General features: G+C 41.8%; 2 protein-coding genes across 2 annotated transcripts; one reads left to right on the top strand and one right to left on the bottom strand.

Moving 5' to 3' along the window:
* LOC138976283 (protein GUCD1-like) lies at positions 1 to 24082 on the top strand. The gene is made up of 9 exons (XM_070349127.1): positions 1 to 125; positions 4029 to 4125; positions 5232 to 5297; positions 6343 to 6442; positions 7836 to 7924; positions 9211 to 9313; positions 10477 to 10528; positions 11944 to 12018; positions 16379 to 24082. The coding sequence occupies exons 1-9, from the start codon at positions 104 to 106 to the stop codon at positions 16486 to 16488; spliced, it is 714 nt and encodes a 237-aa protein (XP_070205228.1). The 5' UTR covers positions 1 to 103; the 3' UTR covers positions 16489 to 24082.
* On the bottom strand, positions 19304 to 22271 carry LOC138977229 (dentin sialophosphoprotein-like). The gene is made up of 5 exons (XM_070350135.1): positions 21894 to 22271; positions 21033 to 21788; positions 20729 to 20948; positions 19862 to 20631; positions 19304 to 19393 (listed from the first exon to the last, which is right to left on the bottom strand). Exons 1-5 carry the CDS (start codon positions 22269 to 22271, stop codon positions 19304 to 19306), a joined length of 2214 nt encoding a protein of 737 aa, XP_070206236.1.
* Positions 24083 to 25666: the final 1584 nt, after the last annotated feature.

Here is a 25666-nt window from a genome sequence, read left to right as displayed (position 1 = left end):
CCTTGCTACAATGGAGTCTGGCTGCTGGCTACTTTCGGAGTCTTGATCGTGATTTTCACGTCTAGCTCTGGCCAGAGAATGATTCCTGCACTTTCTTGTCAATATGGCAATGGCAATGAGGCCAGGTAAGAGCCACGAAAGGCATTCAGCTGCTAAAATGTTCTTGTTTGGGTAAAAGAGTCGCACCGAAAGTGTCACAAGTGAAGCCCCACCTGACACCTGTTCTCTTTGTTTGGCCTGCAGCCGTGCTGGACGCTTTGTGGGCTGTTACTGTTCCAATGAAGCTATCTAGTCAAGGGAAACTGTTGTAAACTATTGACGTGCAAAGTTTGTGTGTGTGTGTGTGTGTGTGTGTGTGTGTGTGTGTGTGTGTGTGTGTGTGTACACGTGCTTCCATAGCTATCAGTAGGTTCACCCTGGAAGAAAATGACAATGGATTCTTGACCCCTCAACCACAATTCTGATGGGATTATTGTCCAACGTCAAGTAGTTGTAAGTTGCCCTGTGTAGGATTTTTTCTGAGGATATTGAAGAAGATTAAGACTGCTAGATTGTCTGGAGGAATTCTCAATCTGAAACTGTTGTGACCAAAGAAGCAAACAGATACAGGTGCCATCTGCAGGCCCCACCTAAGCTTTTAATATGTCACACAACCTATTATATTACCAAAGTGTGTGTGTGTGTGTGTGTGTGTGTGTGGATACCATGGAGACATTAACTGATTAAGGCAGATAATAAAAACATTTTATTCTGCACGGCAAAGGCCAGTGGTAGGTTTGCACTATTACTGTTGCATTCAGTTTGATTCTCTGCATGAAGGGAATTCTCATGGGTCACTTCCAGATTGTATGTGCCAATGGGGCAATATGTGTTAGCAAATCAAATCACAGACTTCTGTTTGTGTTTTCAAAAAGCTTGCATTTTGTTTATCATCTTACTTTTTGTAGAACAAAATGTATGTGCCAGACAGCATAGCTAAGGCCAAAAAAAAAAATAGGTGTGGTTACGGTAACATAGCCAAAAAAAATAGGGTAGTCAGGGCCTCACATCCATGAGAGGTAGCATAGGACAAATGTCCTGGCCAATGTAAAAGTGATAGGACATTTGTCCTGAACAAAAACAAATCAATAGGACATTTTTTTCCCGTAACAAAACGTAAATATGATTAAACTTGACTAGTTTCTTGGCACGAGGGTAAAAGAACAAAAATACTTTTCTTGGCAAAAAGTGAGCAGCTTTGACTGCCACAGCTGCCCCCTTTTCTTGTTTTGTCAGCTGTCGGGTTTCAACTATCTCCTTGTCTCTCTGGAGAGATGGCACATGCACACTAACAGCATGGTCTTTGGTTTCTTGATGATCGGCAAGGGCCGATTTGCGAAAGTTGGAACAGCCGAACGGTAAAAGTGTTGGACTTCCCTGTGTGCTGACATGAGGTGCAAAACATAAGTTTCCTCTCTGGGTCATGCGACATCCACGGGAATGATGTCGCCCAGCTTGACTGAGACGAAGTTACGCGTGGGGGTGAGGGAGGGGGTAGTGTCTTTCTTCGGCTCCGATGTTTGACTATCGCGATCGACATTCTCACCTGGGCGATCGGGCTCTAACTGCTCTGGGGCTGGAGGAAGCTCAGTTTCCGTGCTACTGACAGATGATGAGGGAAGGGACTTGAAGTGTAATTTCTTCTGTCCCTTTTCTGGGATCACGGTTTTCGTTTAGGCGGCATGTTTGTTATTTTCGGGGAAAGCGCGAAGGGAGGCAACTCTCAACTGGCTTCGAGCATTCCGAGTTGCGAGCCTTGGAAACTCTTTGGTACTAGAGGCACAAAGTGTCTAATTTCGTCTGCTACACATCGCTTCGCAATACATCGATAACATAGCATTCAAACTACTGTAAATTAAGAAGTACTGACGATGTCCGGATCAAATGATAGAATAATCGGACATTGACCACTTTGTGACAAAAACAATAGGACATTTGTCCTCCTGCATGAAAAATGTATAGGACATTTGGAAAAAATATCCTCATATGTCCGATGTCTGACGTGGATGTGAGGCCCTGGGTAGGTAGGTAGGCAATCACTTTTTTTTTTTTTTTAACTTTTTTTTCTAATGTGTACAAATTAAACCTACTTGACAGGGAAATAAGTGTGCGACTCGGGCGCTTTCGCTTTCATTGCGTTTTTTGCACTGTTTTTGTTTTGTTTTTTGTTTTTGTTTTGACAAATGTAATAAAAAGTTATAGGATCGGCCCCTAAAAATAGGGTAGGTCGGGTTACCGTAACCACACCTATTTTTTTTTTAGGCCCAATAACACATATCTACAGTTAAAGTCAGGGTAAAAGATTGCCTCTGCTTCTCTGCAAATTAAATATGTAAAATAATATTGTTTATCACCCTTTGTGATCACTTGAAGTCAGCGCTACCATCACCTGTATTACCTTCTGTGTTGACACTGACAGGATAAAAGCAGTCTAGATAAAATAATGCTATCACCAATCATAGTTTTGTGATAAGTATGGTTTAAAGGCCCACTCCGCCTTGTGAAAACAGTTTGCCTTACTGACTCAGATCCGGCCGGGCTTTTACATGTGATAAGGCACAAAAAAAATTTTTTTTGTCTGTTTCTGGTAACATGGCTAAAAAAAATAGGGTCGGTAGGTGGGGATTTTTTATTTTTATTTTTTTGTTTACCCCAAATGTAGACCAATAAAACTAACTTTAAAAATCGCGCAAAGAGACTGGATTCACTATACATAGAGACAAGACACTCAACACATTTACAAATCGTCAGCGGACTTTCGTTTTCACACGTTTTTGTTGTTCATTTTCTCACCCTGTCCTTTACCACCAAAAAAACACCAAAAAAAATGTTGAGTTTGGAAAAAAAAAGTTTAGGGTCGGCGCCGAAATTTAGGGTCGGTCGGGTGACCAGAAACAGACAAATTTTTTTTTTGGCCTAAGACCATTCCTCCACTTTGTCACATACCTAAAATGGACAGCCGGAGATGTCTCTGTGCAAAGTGGTATTTTCAAGAATAATTTCGCAAAACGCACTGGTGCCTTTTTGTGTGGAGATTAATTCATCAAAAGATTCCAACTCCCAACAGCAAGCAGTCATGGTGTTGATTTTTGGTATGTGACTAAGTGGAGGGATGGTCTTATCTCATGTAGAAGCTTGGTCTGATCTGGGACAGTGCGGCAAACTCACAGTTTTCAAGAGGCGGAGTGGGCCTGTAAACATCTTACGATTTATCCTTCACAGGATCACACTTTGGACTACAGTCTTGATGATGTGGGTCGTGTACGACCTATACTTTCCATCGTAAAAAGTATGGGTCGTACATGACCCACGCCATCCGAATAGGGATACAAATTTTGCCTCCTCTTTGCAGAGTATGGGTCGTACACGACCCACGCCATCCGAATAAGGCCAAGGATAAACAACGTACAATTCCTTATAAATGTGATTTCATATGGGTCGTCCACGACCCACATGATCCGGACTGTGTTGTTCGAATTACGTCATCGTTTATTTGTTTGTTTACAAAGAAAATCTTTCAAAAGTTGGGCAATGGGATGGTCGTATGGTCGTGACTTGAGATTACATGAAGTCTCAATCAACAACTCCAAATAGTTTCAGAGATAAAGATGATTTTGTGAGGCTCTTGGTCATTGACGACCCACGAAGCACAGTGAAGGTTATGATGATAGTGCATGTAAAAATGATCATGATGATAGTACATGTGAAAATGATCTAGAGTTGTAATAATATGCCCTTTTTTTAAAATGTGATTTAGTGTTTAACATCTTAACAGTGATTGAGAGACTGTTTGTATGCAGTAACCACTAACCAGCGAGACATTTGTTCAATTATTGTTTCAAATGTTAGTATGTATTTAAAATGCTTATAATGTCGTAGCGTTGTGTTTGTCATTCTATGCAAATCACCACTGTAATTTCTCCTATTTGAGATGACAAAGTTAATGTGATTGATTTGATTTGATTTGATGGGATTGAACAATGTTTCAGTTCCTCCGGGTGATGACAGAAAAGTGATTGAAGTTCCCCATGTGAGGCAGTGTTATTCCTGGGACTGTGGTCTGGCCTGTGTCTCCATGGTCCTACAGTGAGAGTCATGCATGCTGTGTGTGTGTGTGTGTGTGTGTGTGTGTGTATGCATGCATGCACATCCGAATTATTGATTTGTTTTTAGATTTTTTTTTTTTTTACTTCAGCTGCTTGTTTGTTTTTGGGTTTTTTTTCAATTGTTTTTTTCATTAATGATTTTATAAATGAATGTGCGTTTATTCTTGTTATAATTGAGTGCAGCCAGCCTTGAAAATATTGTGTCAACTTTTTAATGTGAAAGTGAATGTTCAAATTTCTCATGGCTGCATAGTGTTTACTTGACAGAGAAGAAGGTTGGTGTGAACTTTAACACTTTCTACCCCACCTATGTTGACCAAGTTTGTTTAAACCGAGACCAGGCAGCTGCAGCAGGTCACTCAAAATTATAGTAACTGTGGAGTAACTGTGTATCAACACGCTGAAATGCAGGTGTTAGATTGACGTTACAGGAAGCGACTGAAGCTAACAGTCTGAGCGGATATATCCGTACCCGGTCAGATAGAGCCATATGAGTGGGTACGGCTATATCCGTACCTGGGAGACAATGAGTTAAAGGGTGGCGCAAAGTCAAAAGACTGGGTGGCCGAGTGGTAACGCACTTGCGCTCGGTTGCGAGTTCGACCCTGGGTCAGGGCGTTAGCAATTTTCTCCCCCCTTTCCTAACCTAGGTGGTGAGTTCAAGTGCTAGTCTTTCGGATGAGACGAAAAACCGAGGTCCCTTCGTGTACACTACATTGGGGTGTGCACGTTAAAGATCCCACGATTGACAAAAGGGTCTTTTCTGGCAAAATTGTATAGGCATAGATAAAAAATGTCCACCAAAATACCCGTGTGACTTGGAATAATAGGCCGTGAAAAGTAGGATATGCGCCGAAATGGCTGCGATCTGCTGGTCGATGTGAATGCGTGATGTATTGTGTAAATAATTCCATCTCACACGGCATAAATAGACCCCTGCGCCTTGAGTCCGAGTCTGGAGATACGCGCGCGATATAAGACTTCATATATATATAACATAAAGCGAGCATCTGCCAGCTGCCTTTTTAGAGCCTTTGTGGAATGATTTCAGACAGGTTGTCATGTAAATTGTTCGGAATGTTGCAGGCATTATGACATTCCGTCGAAAGAGGTTTACACCAAGGATCTTGACGCTCAGCAATGCGGGGAGAGGTATTGTCATTTCAATCTTCTTTGCTTTGTGTTGTTGTTATGGTTGCGGTTGTGTTTGTGATAACAAGTGATTCCGTTCTTTCTTTTCTTTCTTTTTTTCTTTCTTTCTGTCTTTCTTTCTTTCTTATCAGAGGTTTCATGTGTCACAATCTAACACTTAGCTCAGGGAAAAGTATTTTATAGAATATAGGCAAGCTAGCAGTTTCAGTGATGTTTGCGAATAAGCATGTGTGTGTGCGTGCGTGCATGTGTTTATGTGTGTGTGTGTGTGAATGTCTGGCTGTGTGTGTAAGCTTGTGTTGTTTAAGTGCCTGTGTATGTGCATGTGTATAGTTGTGCGTGTGTGTAGTTAATCGCATGTTAATTTGTGTGTGTCTGCAACAAAATGTGTGTTCATCTGTGATTTCTCATTTTACTTTAGTTTACCATTGTTTTATTTTCAGTGTTGAAATTAACTTGACAGTGAACCCACCAAGTCACCCTTCACAGCAGATTATCTGCAGAGTTGCCTGCCGTCCTTGAACTTTAAAGGCTTGAGCGTGGGCTATTTATAGTAGCTCGATGTTTCTTGTACGTCAGTCACTATGGGTGGACACTTGTCAATTGTGGAGTTCTATGAGGTCTGGCTGCTGCTGTCTTCTTGTAGTTGCAGTATTGGCGTTTACCGGTATTTTACCGGTTGAAATGAGAAAATACTGTTACAAAATTGGCTGCCGGTATGACCTACCGGTTGATTTTAGAACTACCGGGTTTTTTTTCGCTGTTAAAAGAACAAAACCAGTACTCTGAGTTGGACTCTTGCTGGTTCCAATGACCAGCCTCCCGGTTTTTTTCTGGACTGTTTGCATCATAAAAGTTTGCGTACCAGTTTGAAAAAATACTAGTGCCATCATTGAGTTGTATGCTCTTGAGAATCGTTGCTTACCCATAGGAGTTTTTGTAGGACTAAGAAATTAGCTCTAAAATCTCAATCCTGTTTGAATAGCTTTGCCTCCAAAGGTGATTGTTGTGCTACATTAACTTTGTGTTCTGTCTCATGTGACAGTGTATGGACGATCGACCTTGCCTGCATCGCGGCTCGCAATGCTATACCTCACCGACTGTGCACAATAACATTGGGCGCTAATGCTGAGCACGCATCAAAGGTAGGAACAGCACACTCTCGTGCTATTCCACTTCATTAATAACTTATCCTCCTTGTTTTGTTATGGAACGATAGCTACTTTAAACCTGAATCGGGACTAGTATTGGAACAGTATGGTGTTTGTTGGTAGAGCAGAAAAATGGACGAAAAAACATCTGTGTTCTGTATTTTTGCTTACAGATTTAAAATAAAAGTCAGTGTGCTGGCAACACAAAATAAAATAAAAATAAAAATAAAATCCTGTCATTTTCTTTCTTAATACATTTAGTCAAGTTTTGACTAAATGTTTTAACATAGAGGGGGAATCGAGATGTGGTGTATGTGTGTGTGTGTGTGTGTCTGTCTGTCTGTCTGTGCGTGGCTGTGTGTAGAGCGATTCAGAGTAAACTACTGGACCGATCTTTAAGAAATTTTACGTGAGAGTTCCTAGGTATGATATCCCCAGATGCTTTTTTACATTTAGTCAAGTTTTCACTAAATGTTTCAACATAGAGGGGGAATCGAGACGAGGGTCGTGGTGTATGTGTGTGTCTGTGTGTGTGTGTGTGTAGAGTGATTCAGACCAAACTACTGAACCGATCTTTATGAAATTTGACATGAGAGTTCCTGGGAATGATATCCCCGGACTTTTTTTTTCATTTTTTCGATAAATACTTTTGATGACGTCATATCCGGCTTTTTGTAAAAGTTGAGGCGGCACTGTCACACCCTCATTTTTCAATCAAATTGATTGAAATATTTGTAAAGCAATCTTTGACGAAGGCTGGACTTCGGTATTGCATTTCAGCTTGGTGGCTTAAAAATCAATTAATGACTTTGGTCATTAAAAATCTGAAAATTGTAATAATTTATTTTTTTATATAAAACGATCCAAATTTATGTTCATCTTATTCTACATCATTTCCTGATTCCAAAAACATATACATATGTTATATTTGGATTAAAAACAAGCTCTGAAAATTAAAAATATAAAAATTATTATCAATTTTTTTTTCCAAATCAATTTAAAAACACTTTCATCTTATTCCTTGTCGGTTCCTGATTCCAAAAACATATAGATATGATATGTTTGGATTAAAAACACGCTCGGAAAGTTAAAACGAAGAGAGGTACAGAAAAGCGTGCTATCCTTCTCAGCGCAACTACTACCCCGCTCTTCTTGTCAATTTCACTGCCTTCGCCATGAGCGGTGGACTGACGATGCTACGAGTATACGGTCTTGCTGAAAACTTGCATTGCGTTCAGTTTCATTCTGTGAGTTCGACAGCTACTTGACTAAATGTTGTATTTTCGCCTTACGCGACTTGTTTTCCACGCCCCCTCCCCCTTTTTTAATACAATGAAAATAAAAATAGCGTTTAAAGTGTATTATTTTGTTGGTGTGTGCATTGCAGTCATTCTACTCAGGTTTCACCAGAGATGAGAAGCGGGTCAACAAACTGTTTGAGGAGGCTGCCACACAGGGCGTGCAGGTGGAACAACGGTAATGCATGTGAGACTGTGCCAAAAGGTCAGGTGTCATGTCTACTGTCCCGAATGACACACGATTGCTGACATTTCACCATTGCCAACAGAATAAACAAATAAGAAATAGGTAGAAAATGAATGTGAAAACTGACTTTAATTGTTGATCAGTATTTTCTATACCACTAACAAATAATCTACTTGCACATAGCTGTTTGGCAAATGTATGTTGCATGGGACACACTGACATGAAAGTGGAAGATGTTTTTCCCTCTAGAGAAACTACATATCAAGTTACACTTTTTGTGCTCTTCCATTCCAGTTGGCAATCAATTGTTAACGCATGTTATTAGAAAAAATAGAACGAAAACAGATTAGATAGAATGAAAAATGTACTGGTGATGTCATTTGGGACATACTGACATGAAAACGTCACCTTTTGGCACAGTCTCATGTGCATGATTGACAGCGATGGCCAAATCTCACAATTTTAACCAGCCAGCCGGGCGAGTAACTCAAAGAAAGTCACTAGCCCGGCAGAAATGTTGCTGGCCCGGTACATACCAAAGTTGACCTGCAGTGTTTATATGGCTTTAAAACTCTAAAGTACAATCAAAAGGGTCGCATTTGACCAGAATTTTCATTGGCCAGCCGGGCAAGTTGCCAGGCAGTTTCTACTAGCCAGGCGGATTTTTACTCGCCCCTGGCGACCGGGTGGATGATTTGGCCATCCTTGATTGATGAGCAAATAGCGGCAGTGATGTGAACACATTATGGAGGAAATAGAAGAATGGGAAAACTAAAGGTTTGTGAGGCACACAGGCTCATGAATATGCAGTTAAATTTACCTTGGAAAAAAACCCAACAACATATGTTTGTGAGTCTGTGTATGTGACTTTCATTTTGGTGTTTTCTGTATCAACAATTCATTGAGTGAAGGTTTTCTAAAATAAAAATAGAATCAAAAAACAAGAAAGGTAGGTTGTTAGAACGTTTGTTATTGACAAAACAATACATTAACAAATATATCGACCCAACGGTCTTTAAAGTGCACAGACAAACAACGAGTAACGAGAACTTAGCTTGATCAAATGTTTCGGACGCTTGTTGGGAAAGTCCCAAGCGAATGCGACTTTCCTTTCTTGTGTTTTGATTCTGAATTTTGAAACGTTGGAAGTCCCTTTGTTTTTGGATTTATTTTAAAATAAAAATAGAATGTAACTTTAGCACTAGAAATGTCTTCAACACGTGTGATCTGGTACCTTGTCAGGTTCAGATACTCAAAGTGTACATGTTTATTTTCAGTTCTGTGGCACTGGAAGAGGTGGTCAACCATTTGAGTACAGGGTGCTTAGCGGTGGTGTTAATTGACTGGCGTTACTTGGAGTGCATGTGGTGTCCCCCTAATGTAAGTGCACAGATTGTAATAGGTATGGTATCTATACGCTACTTCTACTTCTTCTTTGTTCATGGGCTTAGACTCCCACGTTCACTAAAGTTTTTAGCACGAGTAGATTTTTACGTGTATGACCGTTTTTACCCCGCCATTCAGGCAGCATACGCCGATATCGGGGGAGGCATGCTAGGTATTTTCGTGTTTCTATAACCCACCGAACTCTGACATGGATTACAGGATCTTTTCCGTGCGCACTTGGTCTTGTGCTTGCGTGTACACACGAAGGGGGTTAAGTCACTAGCAGGTCTGCACATAAGTTGACCTGGGAGATAAAAAAAATCTCCACTCTTAACCCACCAGGCGGCAGCAACCGGGATTCAAACTCATGACCTCTTGATTAGGAGGCCGACGTCTTACCACCACGCCACTGCGCCCGTCTGTACGCTGCTAATGTCAAAGAAAACTTGGCCTGTGTTTTTGTACATAATTATGTTTGTTATCAGTCTGTTTATAATGAAATCAGTTACCATCCATGGAAGGCAATACAGCTAGTGTTAACCCCCCTTTTAAGACCAACAAATTTGAGAAAACTAGGTTTTAAAAAGAAGGGAGTTTTAAAATGGAGGTAAATTGACTGATGTTGTGAACCGAAAATGTGAAAAGTCAAGGGTCTTAATCGGGGGGTTCCACTGTATTACCAGTTGAATACTCTCTGTGTGCATGTCAGTGAAGCTTTGTCATTCAGCATGTCTGTATTTGTGCGTGTGTGTGTGTGTGAGTGTGCTGAGTGTGTGTGTCTGTGCGTGTGTGTGTGTGAGTGCTGAGTGTGTGTGTCTGTGCGTGTGTGTGTGTGTGTGAGTGTGCTGAGTGTGTGTGTCTGTGCGTGTGTGTGTGTGTGCGTGTGTGTGTGTGTGTGTGAGTGTGCTGAGTGTGTGTGTCTGTGCGTGTGTGTGTGTGTGCGTGTGTGTCACAGTGTATGCGTGCATGTGTGTGTGTATGTGTGTGTATGTGTGTATATATATATGTGTTTAGAAAGGTATAAATAGAAGTAAAACAATACAGGATCCCATTGATCTATTGCTTGGATGAAACAGCTGATGACATTTGTATGATTTACTATTGATTTCCATCTATTTGTCTTTGCAAATGATTATCACCACTGCTTATTGTCACAGATGGGAAGATGCTGCTTGTGGTGCATGGACATCGGGCACTCAGGTTACCAAGGTGAGAAAACATGACATATGTGAGCCTGATTGGGAAAACCCGGCTAAAGACGCAGCGAGCTATTTTCGGCTACAATGGAAATAGGTCAGAAGGGATAAAATTATCAATCTTCAGATTTACTGCTAAATCGCGTTATTGATCATCCACCTTCATCATCCCAAAAGGATTTCACCTGTGTATTTCAAAACAGTACTGTGAAAAAACTAATACAGTTAGATCAATTCTGTTTTTTGTAAAACATGTGTCAAAGTCAGTTTCATATCATTTCAAAAAGTCAAAAGTCAAAATGTTCCTATTTAGCCTGGTTTTCCCATGCAGACTCACATATTTGCTTGTGTGCTGACGCATACAGACACGCATATACATACCCTTGTACTGGTACAGTGGACCTCCGCTCGTTGAAGATCTTGACAAATTTGACAAAATTAGGTTTCAAAAAAGGAGGAAATCTGAGAATGGATGTAAATTAATAGAGGCTACGGACAGAAAGTCAGAAAAAGTAGAGTCCCAAAAGGGAAGACGTCTTAAACGGAGGGATGGGGAAGAAAAGGGGGTAGCTAGGTCAAAAATTGGGGGGGGGGGGGGGGGGGGGGGGGCAACATTAAACAAAAAACACTGACAGTTAACAGCACAAAAAAAGGAGCAAATTCAAGCCAACAAGACCAAAATATCGATTATGCAGGTTTCTTTAGTTTCGGGAAATATACATAGAGCTGACCAACAATTATGCTAACATTAGCATTGCTGCCCACACGCACACACACACAAGCAAACACACACACACACAAATAATACACATAACACGCGGGCATATACAGCTTTTTTTTTTAAATCTCTTTTTAAAACAAACATTTGTTACCATGCTGGCAGTCTTGGTTTGCGCTCGTGTGTATTTTCATCAGCCGTGCCGCTGGCTGGCTCAGCCTCAGCCTCTCAAAGCGCATAGCCCGACGCTGTTGGACATTTTTATGTACAAGTGGACTCAATCAGATTGTTCATTTTGTTGTATAAAAGCTGACACATCATACACCCACGCATCCACATGCACGCAGAGATTTGTTCTTTCCTTGCTGTGGATGATACAAGATAGATACAAGCTACAAGATACAAGAAGTTTTATTGTCCTCATCAATACAAGGAAATTTGGCATGTGTGTGGCAAGACATGATATGATGGAGAAAGAAAGAAAGAAAAATGTCTCTTTGTGTGTCTTTATGTGATTTTTTTGTTCATGTATTTTAGGCTGGAGAATTCTTGGAACCAAGATATTCCTGAGAAAGTAAAATTGATTGTGTGTTCTTCTTACAATTTCTGTGTGTGTTCCAGATGCCTTTCAAATGGCCTTGAAAAAATGCCAAACTGTTTTTGCATCTTACCTTCATGTTTACTTATCTGTTGTAATGCTTTCGTCACAGGTCACTTCATCGTGGTGTGTGGGTACAACAGAACCAAGCAGCACATTTTCTACAAGAACCCCAATACATCTGACAGTGAGTAAACACAAATCTGTTAATTACTTAAATTTCTTTAACCTTCGCCCGTCCGGGTTATCGACTGCACACGGAAGTCATCGTGGGGCCGTGCGGACCAATGCTTCTCATTTCCTTATTTGAGAAACATGGGTCCGCACGGCCCCACGATGTTTGTAGTCTAAATAAGTTTTGACTAAATGTTTTAACATAGAGGGGGAATCGTCGTGGTGTATATGTGTGTGTGTCTGTGCGTGTGTGTGTGTGTAGAGTGATTCAGACCAAACTACTTGACCGATCTTTATGAAATTTGACATGAGAGTTCCTGGGAACGATATCCCCAAACGTTTTTTTTCTGTTTTTCGATAAATACCTTTGATGACGTCATATCCGGCTTTTTGTAAAAGTTGAGGCGGCACTGTCACACCCTCATTTTTCAATCAAATTGATTGAAATTTTGGCCAAGCAATCTTCGACAAAGGCCGGACTTCGGTATTGCATTTCAGCTTGGTGGCTTAAAAATTAATTAATGACTTTGGTCGTTAAAAATCTGAAAATTGTAAAATGAATAGCTTTTTTTATAAAACGATCCAAATTTACGTTCATCTTATTCTTCATCATTTTCTGATTCCAAAAACATATAAATATGTTATATCTGGTATAAAAAAAAAGCTCTGAAAATTAAAAATATAAAAATTATGAAAATTAAATTTTTGAAATCAATTTAAAAACACTTTCATCTTATTTCTTGTCGGTTCCTGATTCCAAAAACATATAGATATGATATGTTTGGATTAAAAACACGCTCAGAAAGTTAAAACGAAGAGAGGTACAGAAAAGCGTTCTATCCTTCTCAGCGCAACTACTACCCGCTCTTCTTGTCAATTTCAATGCCTTTGCCACGATACGGTGGACTGACGATGCTACGAGTATACCGTCTTGCTGAAAAATTGCATTGCGTTCAGTTTCATTCTGTGAGTTCGACAGTTTGACTAAATGTTGTATTTTTGCCTTACGCGACTTGTTTTTATTACTTCTCGCTGAAATGTTAGGACATAAAGAGCTTTATAGGTGCCTGAGGCATTCTTAAAAGCTCATTAAAAGATTCCAACTAGTTTAAGAGATATTTGCAATTAAACACCCTTCTGGGTCCACACGGACCCACGACCACCGGCGAAGGTTAATTTTGCAAGAAGGTATAATAAGCCAAATATCTTTAAATCATGACAGATTTCCTTGAGAGTCTCTGAGTTCTGTGAAATAATTGTTGAAAGGTACTGATTGTTTGGGATGATAGTTCGTAAGCATCCAATCTGTGCCACATGAAAATGAATACGCACACTTGCATACATATGACGCTGATAGGGTCTATGTCGACCAAAAGAGAGGGATTCCCTGTAGGTGGAGTTCCTGAAGGTGGATTCCCTGTTTTCAGGGAATACCACAGGGTGTAGTTCCTGTAGCGTTTCGCTGATATGGCTGAAAGTCATGTGATGCTCAGCGACATCGGTAGAGTTTGATGTTTTTCTATCTTTTTTAAAATCTTTTTTAGGAATTCGAGTATGGTTTGCAAGTTTTATTGAAAAACTCCACCCTGTGTGATTCCCTGTATACACCCTGGTAATCCCCCTACAGGAACTCCACCTACAGGAACTCCACCTATAGGGAATCCCACTCTTTTGGTCGACATGGACCCCATCAGCTGTGCTTATTATACAGGCAAATCCAGCTAACTCACAAACGGTTAAGTCAAAAATTCGCTTAGCACACAAAGAAATTCTGGTCCGGAATTATCCCTCTTTATCTATGTGTACAAAGTACCCTGAGCTCGAAATGGGATTTCTCTTACGTAGCACACAACAGAAAGTCAGTCCCAAAGACAAAGTTTACTCTATATTTACTACAGCAACTCGAAACACGAAACTTGGCGTCTCACACTAGCGCATTGTGTAACCTTATTCCCTTCTTCTCTACACGGACGCCACACCGACTGGTCAGTCGGCACGCAATAAAGTATGAAGTGAAGTTAGGAGGGGGCGAGGAGTAAGGAGAGGCGAGTGGTACTCACAGTGTGTGTTTGTGTGTGTTCACGGGTGAACCACGTGGTTACTATACGAAGAAGAAGAATTCAAATTGTGGGTTGCCTCTCATTCAGTCTTTGTTCAGTCTTGCGTTCATCCACAATCATGGCAGAGTCACGGAAAAGAAAATTAACCTGTCATATCTGAGAGAGGAAACACTTCGTGCTCTGTGTGTGCGGCCAGATCAAAGGCATTGTGATAGCTGGGTGGCCTTGTTTACAGACACGACCTTCTTCCCAGGGGTCAATGACCCAGTTTTTGCCATGAGAGGTGGTTCCCCTGTCATACTGATCTGAGAGAGGAAACACTTCCTGCACGGGGGTCAGTGACCGAGTTTAACAGAGTGGAAATCTGTGTGTGCGGCCAGATCAAAGGCAGGGCAGTACCTAGTAGCTGAAACATGCATTATCACAAGTTGTTTGACTGGTACTCAAGCGGTCTCTTTGATTTTTTTCGTAGTTCACGGTACTATGACCAAGTCGAAATTTCGGATAGGACACAATAACAATTCGGTCCCTTCAATTTCGTCTTATCCGGATTTGCCTGTATTGCAAAACTAATCCGCTCCAGAGGTGTTGTGTGACGTCAGCAGTCAGTGCAACGCTTGAACTTATTTCAAACTGCCGAAAATGTTGTAGTCATTTTGGCAGAGCTACCAAACTTTTCTAAGGAGTAAAGACTTCCTAAAACTTCCATTAATTGACAACATTTAAAAAAAGTTAAACCTGTGTCCACAAATGGGCTGTAAAAAAAATAGATATTAGCAACATTTGTGTGCATGTGTATTTAAGATTAGCTGGCAGTGTGCAACCTGCCCTGTACGTATTAAACACATCTCAGCTTAATCAGTCTTTTTACATTTAGTCGAGTTTTGACTAAATGTTTTAACGTAGAGGGGGGAATCGAGACGAGGGTCGTGGTGTATGTGCGTGTGTGTGTGTGTGTGTGCGTGCGTGCGTGCGTGCGTGCGTGCGTGCGTGTAGAGCGATTCAGACCAAACTACTGGGCCGATCTTTATGAAATTTTACATGAGAGTTCCTGGGATTGATATCCCCGAACGTTTTTCTCCTTTTTTCGATAAATGTCTTTGATGACGTCATATCCGGCTTTTCGTGAAAGTTGAGGCGGCACTGTCACGCTCTCATTTTTCAACCAAATTGGTTGAAATTTTGGTCAAGTAGTCTTCGACGAAGCCCGGACTTCGGTATTGCATTTCAGCGTGATGGCTTAAAAATTAATTAATGACTTTGGTCATTAAAAATCTGAAAATTGTAAAAAAAAATAAAAAATTATAAAACGATCCAAATTTACGTTTATCTTATTCTCCATTATTTTCTGATTCCAAAAACATATAAATATGTTATATTTGAATTAAAAACAAGCTCTGAAAATTAAAAATATAAAAATTATTATCAAAATTAAATTGTCCAAATCAATTTAAAAACACTTTCATCTTATTCCTTGTCGGTTCCTGATTCCAAAAACATATAGATATGATATGTTTGGATTAAAAACACGCTCAGAAAGTTAAAACGAAGAGAGGTATAGAAAAGCGTGCTATCCTTCTCAGCGCAACTACTAAACCGCTCTTCTTGTCAATTTCACTGCCTGAACGGTGGACTGACGATGCTACGAGTATACGGTCTTGCTGAAAAATTGCATTGCGTTCAGTTTCATTCTGTGAGTTCGACAGCTACTTGACTAAATATTGTATTTTCGCCTTACGCGACTTGTTTTTTATGTTGAAGGTACTTATCTTCCCATGTAGAACATCTCGCCATTCATAACACAGTGTAACTAATCCCCCCCCCCCCCCCTCATTAGACGATGCTTGGAAATAGCTCTGTTGGGTTTTGTATGGGTTGTGGAAAAGTGATCAATACAGTGGAACCCCCCTTTTAAGACCTTCAAAAATCTGAGAAAATTTGGTCTTAAAGAGGAGGGAGTCTTAAAATGGGGGTAATTTTACAGAAGTTAAGAACAGAAAGTCTGAGAAAACAAGGTCTTAAAAAGGAGGGAGTCTTAAATTGGGGGGTCTTAACAGGTGGGTTCCACTGTACTCTTGCTTTTTCTCGGACAAATAAATGCACACATGCTCCAGTCCTAGTGTTTCAGACACACCCTTTGCTAGTGATTGACCCCTCCAATGTTTGTCCCAGTAAAAGCAAGGGTACATAATTTACTCTTTTAACAACCCATTCAAACCTGACCGAGTTAGTTTTGGATTTCGTCTATTTTTACATATGTTTTATATGCATCTTAGTGGATCAAATATTCACATTGTCTTGCCCTTTTTGCAGGCTTGTGCTGCTGCCAGTTTGAATCGTTTGAGAAGGCACGCAAGTCCCATGGCACGGATGAAGATATTTTGTTCCTCTACAAGACCGAGAGACCCTCTGCGTCGCACTGAGCAAGTTGGGTGCAATATTTCTGTGATTTGATTGTGTCTTTTGACTGATTTTATATTTGGTTTTAGACTCCATTTTGTGGCCATACAAATGCATTGTAGTTGTATTTCTTGGAGCCATAATGGACAGAAAATAGAAGGGGGTTGTGTTTTTTCAGTGGTTTTGGATTCTTTATACTTTCCAGCCGACTGTAGGGAGGTGGTTTGCATTTTAAAAACACACATGCGTACACATTAGTGTACACACAAATGCACACATCCAAATCCACACACACACACACACATATATACACACACTCAGACACACACACACACAATTTAGCTCAAGAGGCTACCCGGAGACTGCTGTGGACAGCAGTATTATTTGATGCTGTTCACATTATGTTTTGTTTTTTGTTTGTTTTTGGAGGGATTTTCCCCCATCCTTTGTTGGTGGGTGGAACGTGTAGAGGAATGAAGACAAGAGAATCGTCAACTTGTGACTTTTTACATTCAAATAACTCATTCCTCACATGCAGAAAATTTGAAAGTAAAACATTAGTGTTAATAAGAAGTACTGTTGCCTCAAACAGAGAAAAGAGAGAAGAAAAAAAACAACAGAAAAAAACCCTGGAAGTAATCTTTAATAAGATGTGTTCGTATTTGTCTCAGTACCTGGGCATTGTGCAATGTTCTTGTAGACAAATTGCATTTTAATGTATGCTTCTTATGTGTCTGTGGTAATTAATGGTTGCAAGTGATGTTAATTTGTGACCCTCCACCACGAAATGAGTCGCATGTCACCTCGCGCGGTTCTGCGCTAGGCTTGATATAAGTCTGGAGAGTGTATGGTAGTGTGAGGGTCACCTTAGTCACAGGCTTATAACTCAAACAGTTTTCGCTCTTTTCTAAAACGGTTTTCACCACTGGATGGAGCATAAAACACTCTTTAGGAAAATGTACAAATATGAAAATCATGCAAAGGTGACATGCGACTCAATCCGTGGTGGAGGGTCACATTTCAAGATTCATGAAAGGTAATGCTATATTAGCATGAGCATGCAGTGGCTTTCTGGTAAGCCAGTAAGTGTGTAAAAGAAATGCCTTGAATGATAATAAACAGTCCCCCCGCGGGTTAGGGGGAGTCCCATATTGGATGGGACGAGAAAGAATTTACCCGATGCTCCCCAGCATGTCGTAAGAGGCGACTAACGGATTCTGTTTCTCCTTTTACCCTTGTTAAGTGTTTCTTGTATAGACTATAGTCAATGTTTGTAAAGATTTTAGTCAAGCAGTATGTAAGAAATGTTAAGTCCTTTGTACTGGAAACTTGCATTCTCCCAGTAAGGTCATATATTGTACTACGTTGCAAGCCCCTGGAGCAAATTTTTGATTAGTGCTTTTGTGAACAAGAAACAATTGACAAGTGGCTCTATCCCATCTTCCCCCTTCCCCCGTCGCGATATAACCTTCGTGGTTGAAAACGACGTAAAACACCAAATAAAGAAAAGATAATAAACAGTCTACAAATGAAGACAGGCAATCAAATATCACCCCCCCCCTCCTCTCTCTCTCTCTCTCTCTCTCTCTCTCTCTCTCTCTCTTTGGTGAGTCATCATCGGAATGGTTTCTGTCAGATTCACTATCAGTGGACACGCTGTTCTCCCTCTCATCCTCTTGTGGCTGAACTGGAATCATGTCTTCATCACTGCTATCCTCATCAATGGGATTGTCGTCCAATGACGAATCTTCATCGTCAGCTTGTACTCCAGCATAAAAGTCTATCATGTCCATCTCCTCTTCTTCTGAAACTTGCAGCTCTCCCTCCATCTCTTGCCGGCGTTCGGTGGCCTAGTGGTAAGGCGTCCGCCCCGTGATCGGGAGGTCGTGGGTTCGAACCCCGGCCGGGTCATACCTAAGACTTTAAAATTGGCAAACTAGTGGCTGCTCCGCCTGGCGTCTGGCATTATGGGGTTAGTGCTAGGACTGGTTGGTTCGGTGTCAGAATAATGTGACTGCATGGGTGAGACATGAAGCCTGTGCTGTAACTTCTGTCTTGTGTGTGGCGCACGTTATATGTCAAAGCAGCACCGCCCTGATATGGCCCTTCGTGGTCGGCTGGGCGTTAAGCAAACAAACAAACAAACAAATCTTGCCGGCGTTGGTGATAAGAGGTGGTCATCAGCTCCAGCCATAGCGTAATGACAGGACGCCTTTTCGACAGCCTTCTCTGGAGGTTACAGGGACGGGAGGAGGGTTTAGCGGGGGTAGCCAGGGGAGAGACTGGCATGGGATAACCACAGCAAGAACAGAGCACCCCCCGCGGGTTAGGGGGAAGAATTTAACCGGTGCATGTCGTAAGAGGAGACTAACGGATTCTGTTTCTCCTTTTACCCTTGTTAAGTGTTTCTTGTATAGAATATAGTGAATGTTTGTAAAGATTTTAGTCAAGCAGTATGTAAGAAATGTTAAGTCCTTTGTACTGGAAACTTGCATTCTCCCAGTAAGGTCATATATTGTACTACGTTGCAAGCCCCTGGAGCAATTTTTTTATTAGTGCTTTTGTGAACAAGAAACAATTAACAAGTGGCTCTATCCCATCTCCCCCCTTTCCTCGTCGCGATACAACCGTCGTGGTTGAAAACGACGTTAAACACCAAATAAAGAAAAGATAATAAACAGTCTACAAATGAAGACAGGCAATCAAATATCACCCCCCCCCCCCTCCTCTCTCTCTCTCTCTCTCTCTTTGGTGAGTCATCATCGGAATGGTTTCTGTCAGATTCACTATCAGTGGACACGCTGTTCTCCCTCTCATCCTCTTGTGGCTGAACTGGAATCATGTCTTCATCACTGCTATCCTCATCAATGGGATTGTCGTCTGATGACGAATCTTCATCGTCAGCTTGAACTCTCCCGCAGTGGGGCACTGCGGTTATGAAATTAAAGGCCCCTCCTGTTTTTGGAACCGCAGGAGCATTCTAGTTTGCTGTTAGGTAGATTTTTGGTTCCTCTTTCCTGTCATGCTCTCTTTTTCTTCATGAATTCTTTTCTTTTTTCTGCCTTCTTGCTCATTCACCTGTATTTTTTCCAAAAATCTCTTCTCTTGCCGCTTGTCTCGCGATTCATGTATAGTTTAATCTGTTAGTGTTCTGATGTAAGTCCAGCAGTAGATAGGTTAAGCCTATTTTAACATACTGGAAACTGGTAATCTTCCAGTAGGTATTAATTTAGTTTTACTAAAGCCTGCTGGGACACAAGTAATGGGTTAGTGCATTTGTAAACAGGAATCGCTTGACAAGTGGCCCCCTTCATCCCCCCCTTCCTCGTCCTGATATGGCTCTGCGTAGTCGGCTGGACGTTAAGCAACAAATAAACAAACAAACAAAGCTTGTACTCCAGCATAAAAGTCTATCATGTCCATCTCCTCTTCTTCTGAAACTTGCAGCTCTCCCTCCATTTCTTGCCGGCATTGGTGATAAGAGGTGGTCATCAGCTCCAGCCATAGCGTAATGACAGGACGCCTTTTCGACAGCCTTCTCTGGAGGTTACAGGGATGGGAGAAGGGTTTAGCAGGGCTAGCCAGGGGAGAGACTGGCATGGGATAACCACAGCAGGAACAGAGCGGAGCCTGGATCATGTGGCGACATGTGAGGTAGCTGGGTGATGTGAGCGAGTCGCGGAGAGAGTTTAGTTGCTGTTCCCGCTTCTGACACATTTCCTTTGTAGGAACCCTGCCACGGTGCATACACAACTCCTCTACAGACACATCGTTGTCTTCGTCTTCATCACTGCTGTCTTCGTCTTCATCACTGCTGTCTTCGTCTTCATCACTGCTGTCGCCAGAATGTCTGTTCATGCTTATAGCAACACCCATGCATTCATCTTCATTGCTCAGATTTCCACTGGATATTCCATCACTGCCCCTTTCATCGGCCTCAATCATAAAGGTATCATTGTCATTAGTTTCATCACTGATAACGAGATCGAGTTCTTGATCTCCAACATAACCTTCATCACTGCTGCTTTTTTCAGCTTCCTCATCACTGACATCATCTTCGTTGTTGTTCTCATTACTCAAGAAAGCCGGACGGCCTCTATTCTTGTCCAGGTTTTTGCGAGCGAGAAAGTCGAAAGCTGTCAGCTCTGAAGCTGATTTTCTCTTCTCTGGATCAAGGGTTTTGCCAGAAGCAGTCATTTACTGAGGCTTGACAGTCACTAGTACTGGGGAAATTTGCAGTAAATGAAGATTCATTATCATCACTGTCCGAGTCAGAAGTTGATGACTCGTACAACTCCATGATAGATTTGCCAGGGGTTGGTGGGGGGTCATCGAGGTCACTGTAGCTTCCTGGGCTGTCAAGACTACTGATGTTGAGCCAAGATTCTTCAAAGTTCTCCTCCGAGTCAGAAGTTGATGACTCATACAACTCCATGATAGCTTTGCCAAGGGTTGGTGGAGGGTCATCGAGGGATGATGATGTCTGTCATTTAAAAAATTCTATTTGATGGTTATCATGTTAAGATGACAAGAGTTGATAACTCGTACAACTCCATGATAGATTTGCCAGGGGTTGGTGGGGGTCATCGAGGTCACTGTAGCTTCCTGGGCTGTCAAGACTACTGATGTTGAGCCAAGATTCTTCAAAGTTCTCCTCCGAGTCAGAAGTTGATGACTCGTACAACTCCATGATAGATTTGCCAGGGGTTGGTGGAGGGTCATCGAGGTCACTGTAGCTTCCTGGGCTGTCACGACTGATGATGTTGAGCCAAGATTCTTCAAAGTTCTCCTCCGAGTCAGAAGTTGATGACTCGTACAACTCCATGATAGCTTTGCCAAGGGTTGGTGGGGGGTCATCGAGGTCACTGTAGCTTCCTGGGCTGTCAAAACTGATGTAGTCAAAATCTAAATTACTGCTGTTGTTGAGCCCAGATTCTTCAAAGTTCTCCTCCTTACCAAGTGTGGGTGGGTTGAAACTGAAGAAAGGATCATCCACAGAATTGAACAGATCTTCATCTGAGTCCACGCTGTTGCTGTCAGAATCCTGAGAGTGACTGAAACTGAAATCAGCCGTAATCATTGGTTGCAAGTTGACATCTTTGCTAGAAAGGTGTGAAATGTTGTCTGTGAAGAGTCCTGGGTTGCCAGGTAGTGGTAGGTTGTCCCTCTGTGTTGACGAACTGCCTTGGAAAGTAGAATGGGAGTCAAAGCCCAGCTCATGGTCAGGATGGTGACCATAAATAAGGTCCTGCCGATTCTTCTTCTCAGGCTGCGTCAGAATGCTGTCCTCAGGGACTGCTCTTTTTAGTCCTTTCATTGCAGGCTGCAACAACAAAAGAAATGCCTGTCATTTAAAAAATTCTATTTGATGGTTATCATGTTAAGATGACAAGAGTTGATGACTCGTACAACTCCATGATAGATTTGCCAGGGGTTGGTGGGGGTCATCGAGGTCACTGTAGCTTCCTGGGCTGTCAAGACTACTGATGTTGAGCCAAGATTCTTCAAAGTTCTCCTCCGAGTCAGAAGTTGATGACTCATACAACTCCATGATAGCTTTGCCAAGGGTTGGTGGAGGGTCATCGAGGTCACTGTAGCTTCCTGGGCTGTCAAGACTGATGTAGTCAAAATCTAAATCACTGCTGATGTTGAGCCCAGATTCTTCAAAGTTCTCCTCCTTACCAAGTGTGGGTGGGTTGAAACTGAAGAGAGGATCATCCACAGAATTGAACAGATCTTCATCTGAGTCCACGCTGTTGCTGTCAGAATCCTGAGAGTGGCTGAAACTGAAATCAGCCGTAATCATTGGTTGCAAGTTGACATCTTTGCTAGAAAGGTGTGAAGTGTTGTCTGCAAAGAGTCCTGGGCTGCCAGGTAGTGTTGGGGTTGTCCCTCTGTGTTGACGAACTGCCTTGGAAAGTAGAATGGGAGTCAAAGCCCTGCTCATGGTCAGGATGGTGACCATAAATAAGGTCCTGCCGATTCTTCTTCTCAGCAGACTCAGGCTGCGTCAGAATGCTGTCCTCAGGGACTGCTCTTTTTAGTCCTTTCATTGCAGGCTGCAACAACAAAAGAAATGCCTGTCATTTAAAAAATTCTATTTGATGGTTATCATGTTAAGATGACAAGAGTTGATGACTCGTACAACTCCATGATAGATTTGCCAGGGGTTGGTGGGGGTCATCGAGGTCACTGTAGCTTCCTGGGCTGTCAAGACTGATGATGTTGAGCCAAGATTCTTCAAAGTTCTCCTCCGAGTCAGAAGTTGATGACTCGTACAACTCCATGATAGCTTTGCCAGGGGTTGGTGGAGGGTCATCGAGGTCACTGTAGCTTCCTGGGCTGTCAAGACTGATGATGTTGAGCCAAGATTCTTCAAAGTTCTCCTCCGAGTCAGAAGTTGATGACTCGTACAACTCCATGATAGCTTTGCCAAGGGTTGGTGGGGGGTCATCGAGGTCACTGTAGCTTCCTGGGCTGTCAAGACTGATGTAGTCAAAATCAAAATTACTGCTGATGTTGAGCCCAGATTCTTCAAAGTTCTCCTTCTTACCAAGTGTGGGTGGGTTGAAACTGAAGAGAGGATCATCCACAGAATTGAACAGATCTTCATCTGAGTCCACGCTGTTGCTGTCAGAATCCTGAGAGTGGCTGAAACTGAAATCAGCCGTAATCATTGGTTGCAAGTTGACATCTTTGCTAGAAAGGTGTGAAGTGTTGTCTGCGAAGAGTCCTGGGTTGCCAGGTAGTGGTAGGTTGTCCCTCTGTGTTGACGAACTGCCTTGGAAAGTAGAATGGGAGTCAAAGCCCAGCTCATGGTCAGGATGGTGACCATAAATAAGGTCCTGCTGATTCTTCTTCTCAGGCTGCGTCAGAATGTTGTCCTCAGGGACTGCTCTTTTTAGTCCTTTCATTGCAGTCTGCAACAACAAAAGAAATGTCTGTCATTTAAAAAATTCTATTTGATGGTTATCATGTTAAGATGACAAGAGTTGATGACTCGTACAACTCCATGATAGATTTGCCAGGGGTTGGTGGGGGTCATCGAGGTCACTGTAGCTTCCTGGGCTGTCAAGACTGATGATGTTGAGCCAAGATTCTTCAAAGTTCTCCTCCGAGTCAGAAGTTGATGACTCGTACAACTCCACATAGATTTGCCAGGGGTTGGTGGGGGGTCATCGAGGTCACTGTAGCTTCCTGGGCTGTCAAGACTGATGATGTTGAGCCAAGATTCTTCAAAGTTCTCCTCCGAGTCAGAAGTTGATGACTCGTACAACTCCATGATAGATTTGCCAGGGGTTGGTGGGGGTCATCGAGGTCACTGTAGCTTCCTGGGCTGTCAATACTGCTGATGTTGAGCCAAGATTCTTCAAAGTTCTCCTCCGAGTCAGAAGTTGATGACTTGAAGAAGAAAACCCGAAGAGGAGGAAAAACAAACACTCGAAAAAACGATCTGTGCATGCGTTCAAAACAACCAAAAAAATTAAGTAGAAGTGCAATGCCAAGGCATTGCATACCCCCAGCAAAGGACAAATCTGCTCTCTCTCTCTCTCTCTCTCTCTCTCTCTCTCTCTCTCTCTCTCTCTCTCTCTATCTCTCTATCTCTATCTCTCTATCTCTCTCTCCCTCTCTCTCTATCTCTATCTCTCTATCTATCTCTCCCTCCCCCCCCCCCCCTTTCACTCTCACTTAGTTTCCCCCGCGGGTTAGGGGGAGTCGCATAATGGTTGGGACGAGAAAGAATTTAACTAGCTCCCCAGCATGTCGTAAGAGGCGACTAACAGATTCTGTTTCTCCTTTTAAGTGTTTCTTGTATAGAATATAGTCAATTTTTGTAAAGATTTTAGTCAAGCAGTATGTAAGAAATGTTAAGTCCTTTGTACTGGAAACTTGCATTCTCCCAGTAAGGTAATATATTGTACTACGTTGCAAGCCCCTGGAGCAAATTTTTGATTAGTGCTTTTGTGAACAAGAAACAATTGACAAGTGGCTCTATCCCATCTCCCCCCTTCCCCCGTCGTGATATAACCTTCGTTGTTGAAAACGACGTAAAACACCAAATAAAGAAAGAAAGACTCTCACTCAGTTGTTGATCGGTGTAAATTGTTTTTCTAACATGTTGACCATTGTATAAATATCTTTATCTTGTCTAGTGTTGTAATTAAATGTCTTTTCGAAGTCTATTTTTCTACCATTTTCACATTGGATTCCAATTATCTTGCATGCGGTTGCACTCAAAATATATATATTGTTGTTGCATGATCTGTGCTATGAGCCTTGAAGAGGGGCGTGTACGGTATAAAATTATCTGGAGACATGTTGTAAATCCTATGTGTATACTGTTTATCATTTTAGGTTAAATCAGCATTGTGAATTATACACTATGTGTGTGTGTGTGTGTGTGTGTGTGTGTGTGTGTGTGTGTGTGTGTGTGTGTGTGTGTGTGTGTGTGAAAGAGAGAGAGAGAGAGAGAGAGAGAGAGAGAGAGAGAGAGAGAGAGAGAGAGAGAGAGAGTGCAACTTTTAGTTATCTCTTGACTCAGTATCATTCTCATGAATTGGGACATTTTATACTTGCTAGTTCTATCAGTAAACTTTGGAAGTGTGCGTTTCAGTTGTCTTTGTATTGTTGTGCGTGTTGTTGTGTTTGTTGTTGTGTTTGTGTTGTTTTTTTGTTGTTTAGCCGTTTGTTTTATTCTGATATCGGGATAATGTTTATATTTTCTTCTATACGCAGACAAGCCGCGTAATCATTCATATGAAAAAAATAAGGTAGTTACGATGGTTTTATAGTTTAAACTGTGCTGAGAGTCATAAAGTGGTCTTACGCACACACACACACACACACACACACACACACACACACACACACATGCACGCACACACACACACACATACACACACACACACACACACACACACACACACACACACACACACACACATACACGCACACACACACACATACACGCACACACACACGCACACACTAACACACACACAAACATGCACGCACGTTAAAGAAATGACACTGAGTGTGCTGTAATTGCAAGCACTAAAAAGATGAACAAAAAGCATCCGTAAAGTGGATTTTATTCCCAATTATTATATTTCTTTGAGCAAATGTTTGAGACACTAGTATGCCTGTATGGCTATGTTTGACAACAAGATAGCAAGCAGCACAATTTACATGCAAGTTGTG

The sequence above is a fragment of the Littorina saxatilis genome, linkage group LG9 (genome assembly GCF_037325665.1).
Source record: "Littorina saxatilis isolate snail1 linkage group LG9, US_GU_Lsax_2.0, whole genome shotgun sequence".
NCBI lineage: Eukaryota > Metazoa > Mollusca > Gastropoda > Littorinimorpha > Littorinidae > Littorina > Littorina saxatilis.
The sequence above is the reverse complement of the archived record's forward strand: the minus strand, read 5'-3'. Positions and strand labels throughout refer to the sequence as shown.

What these genes read in the sequence shown, in the direction of transcription:
- LOC138976283 (XM_070349127.1), top strand. Translation starts at nt 104, where the DNA reads ATGGCAATGGCAATGAGGCCAG. An exon ending in GCTCAGCAATGCGGGGAGAG is followed by an intron (nt 5,298 to 6,342) that starts GTATTGTCATTT and finishes CTCATGTGACAG; the next exon opens with TGTATGGACGATCGACCTTG. An exon ending in GAACCCCAATACATCTGACA is followed by an intron (nt 12,019 to 16,378) that starts GTGAGTAAACAC and finishes CCCTTTTTGCAG; the next exon opens with GCTTGTGCTGCTGCCAGTTT.
- LOC138977229 (XM_070350135.1), bottom strand. Translation starts at nt 22,271, where the DNA reads ATGATTACGGCTGATTTCAGTTTCAGCCACTCTCAGGATTCTGACAGC. An exon ending in ATCAACTTCTGACTCGGACA is followed by an intron (nt 20,632 to 20,728) that starts GTGATGATAATG and finishes CCCTTGATCCAG; the next exon opens with AGAAGAGAAAATCAGCTTCA. An exon ending in TGATAGACTTTTATGCTGGA is followed by an intron (nt 19,394 to 19,861) that starts GTACAAGCTTTG and finishes TCATAACCGCAG; the next exon opens with TGCCCCACTGCGGGAGAGTT.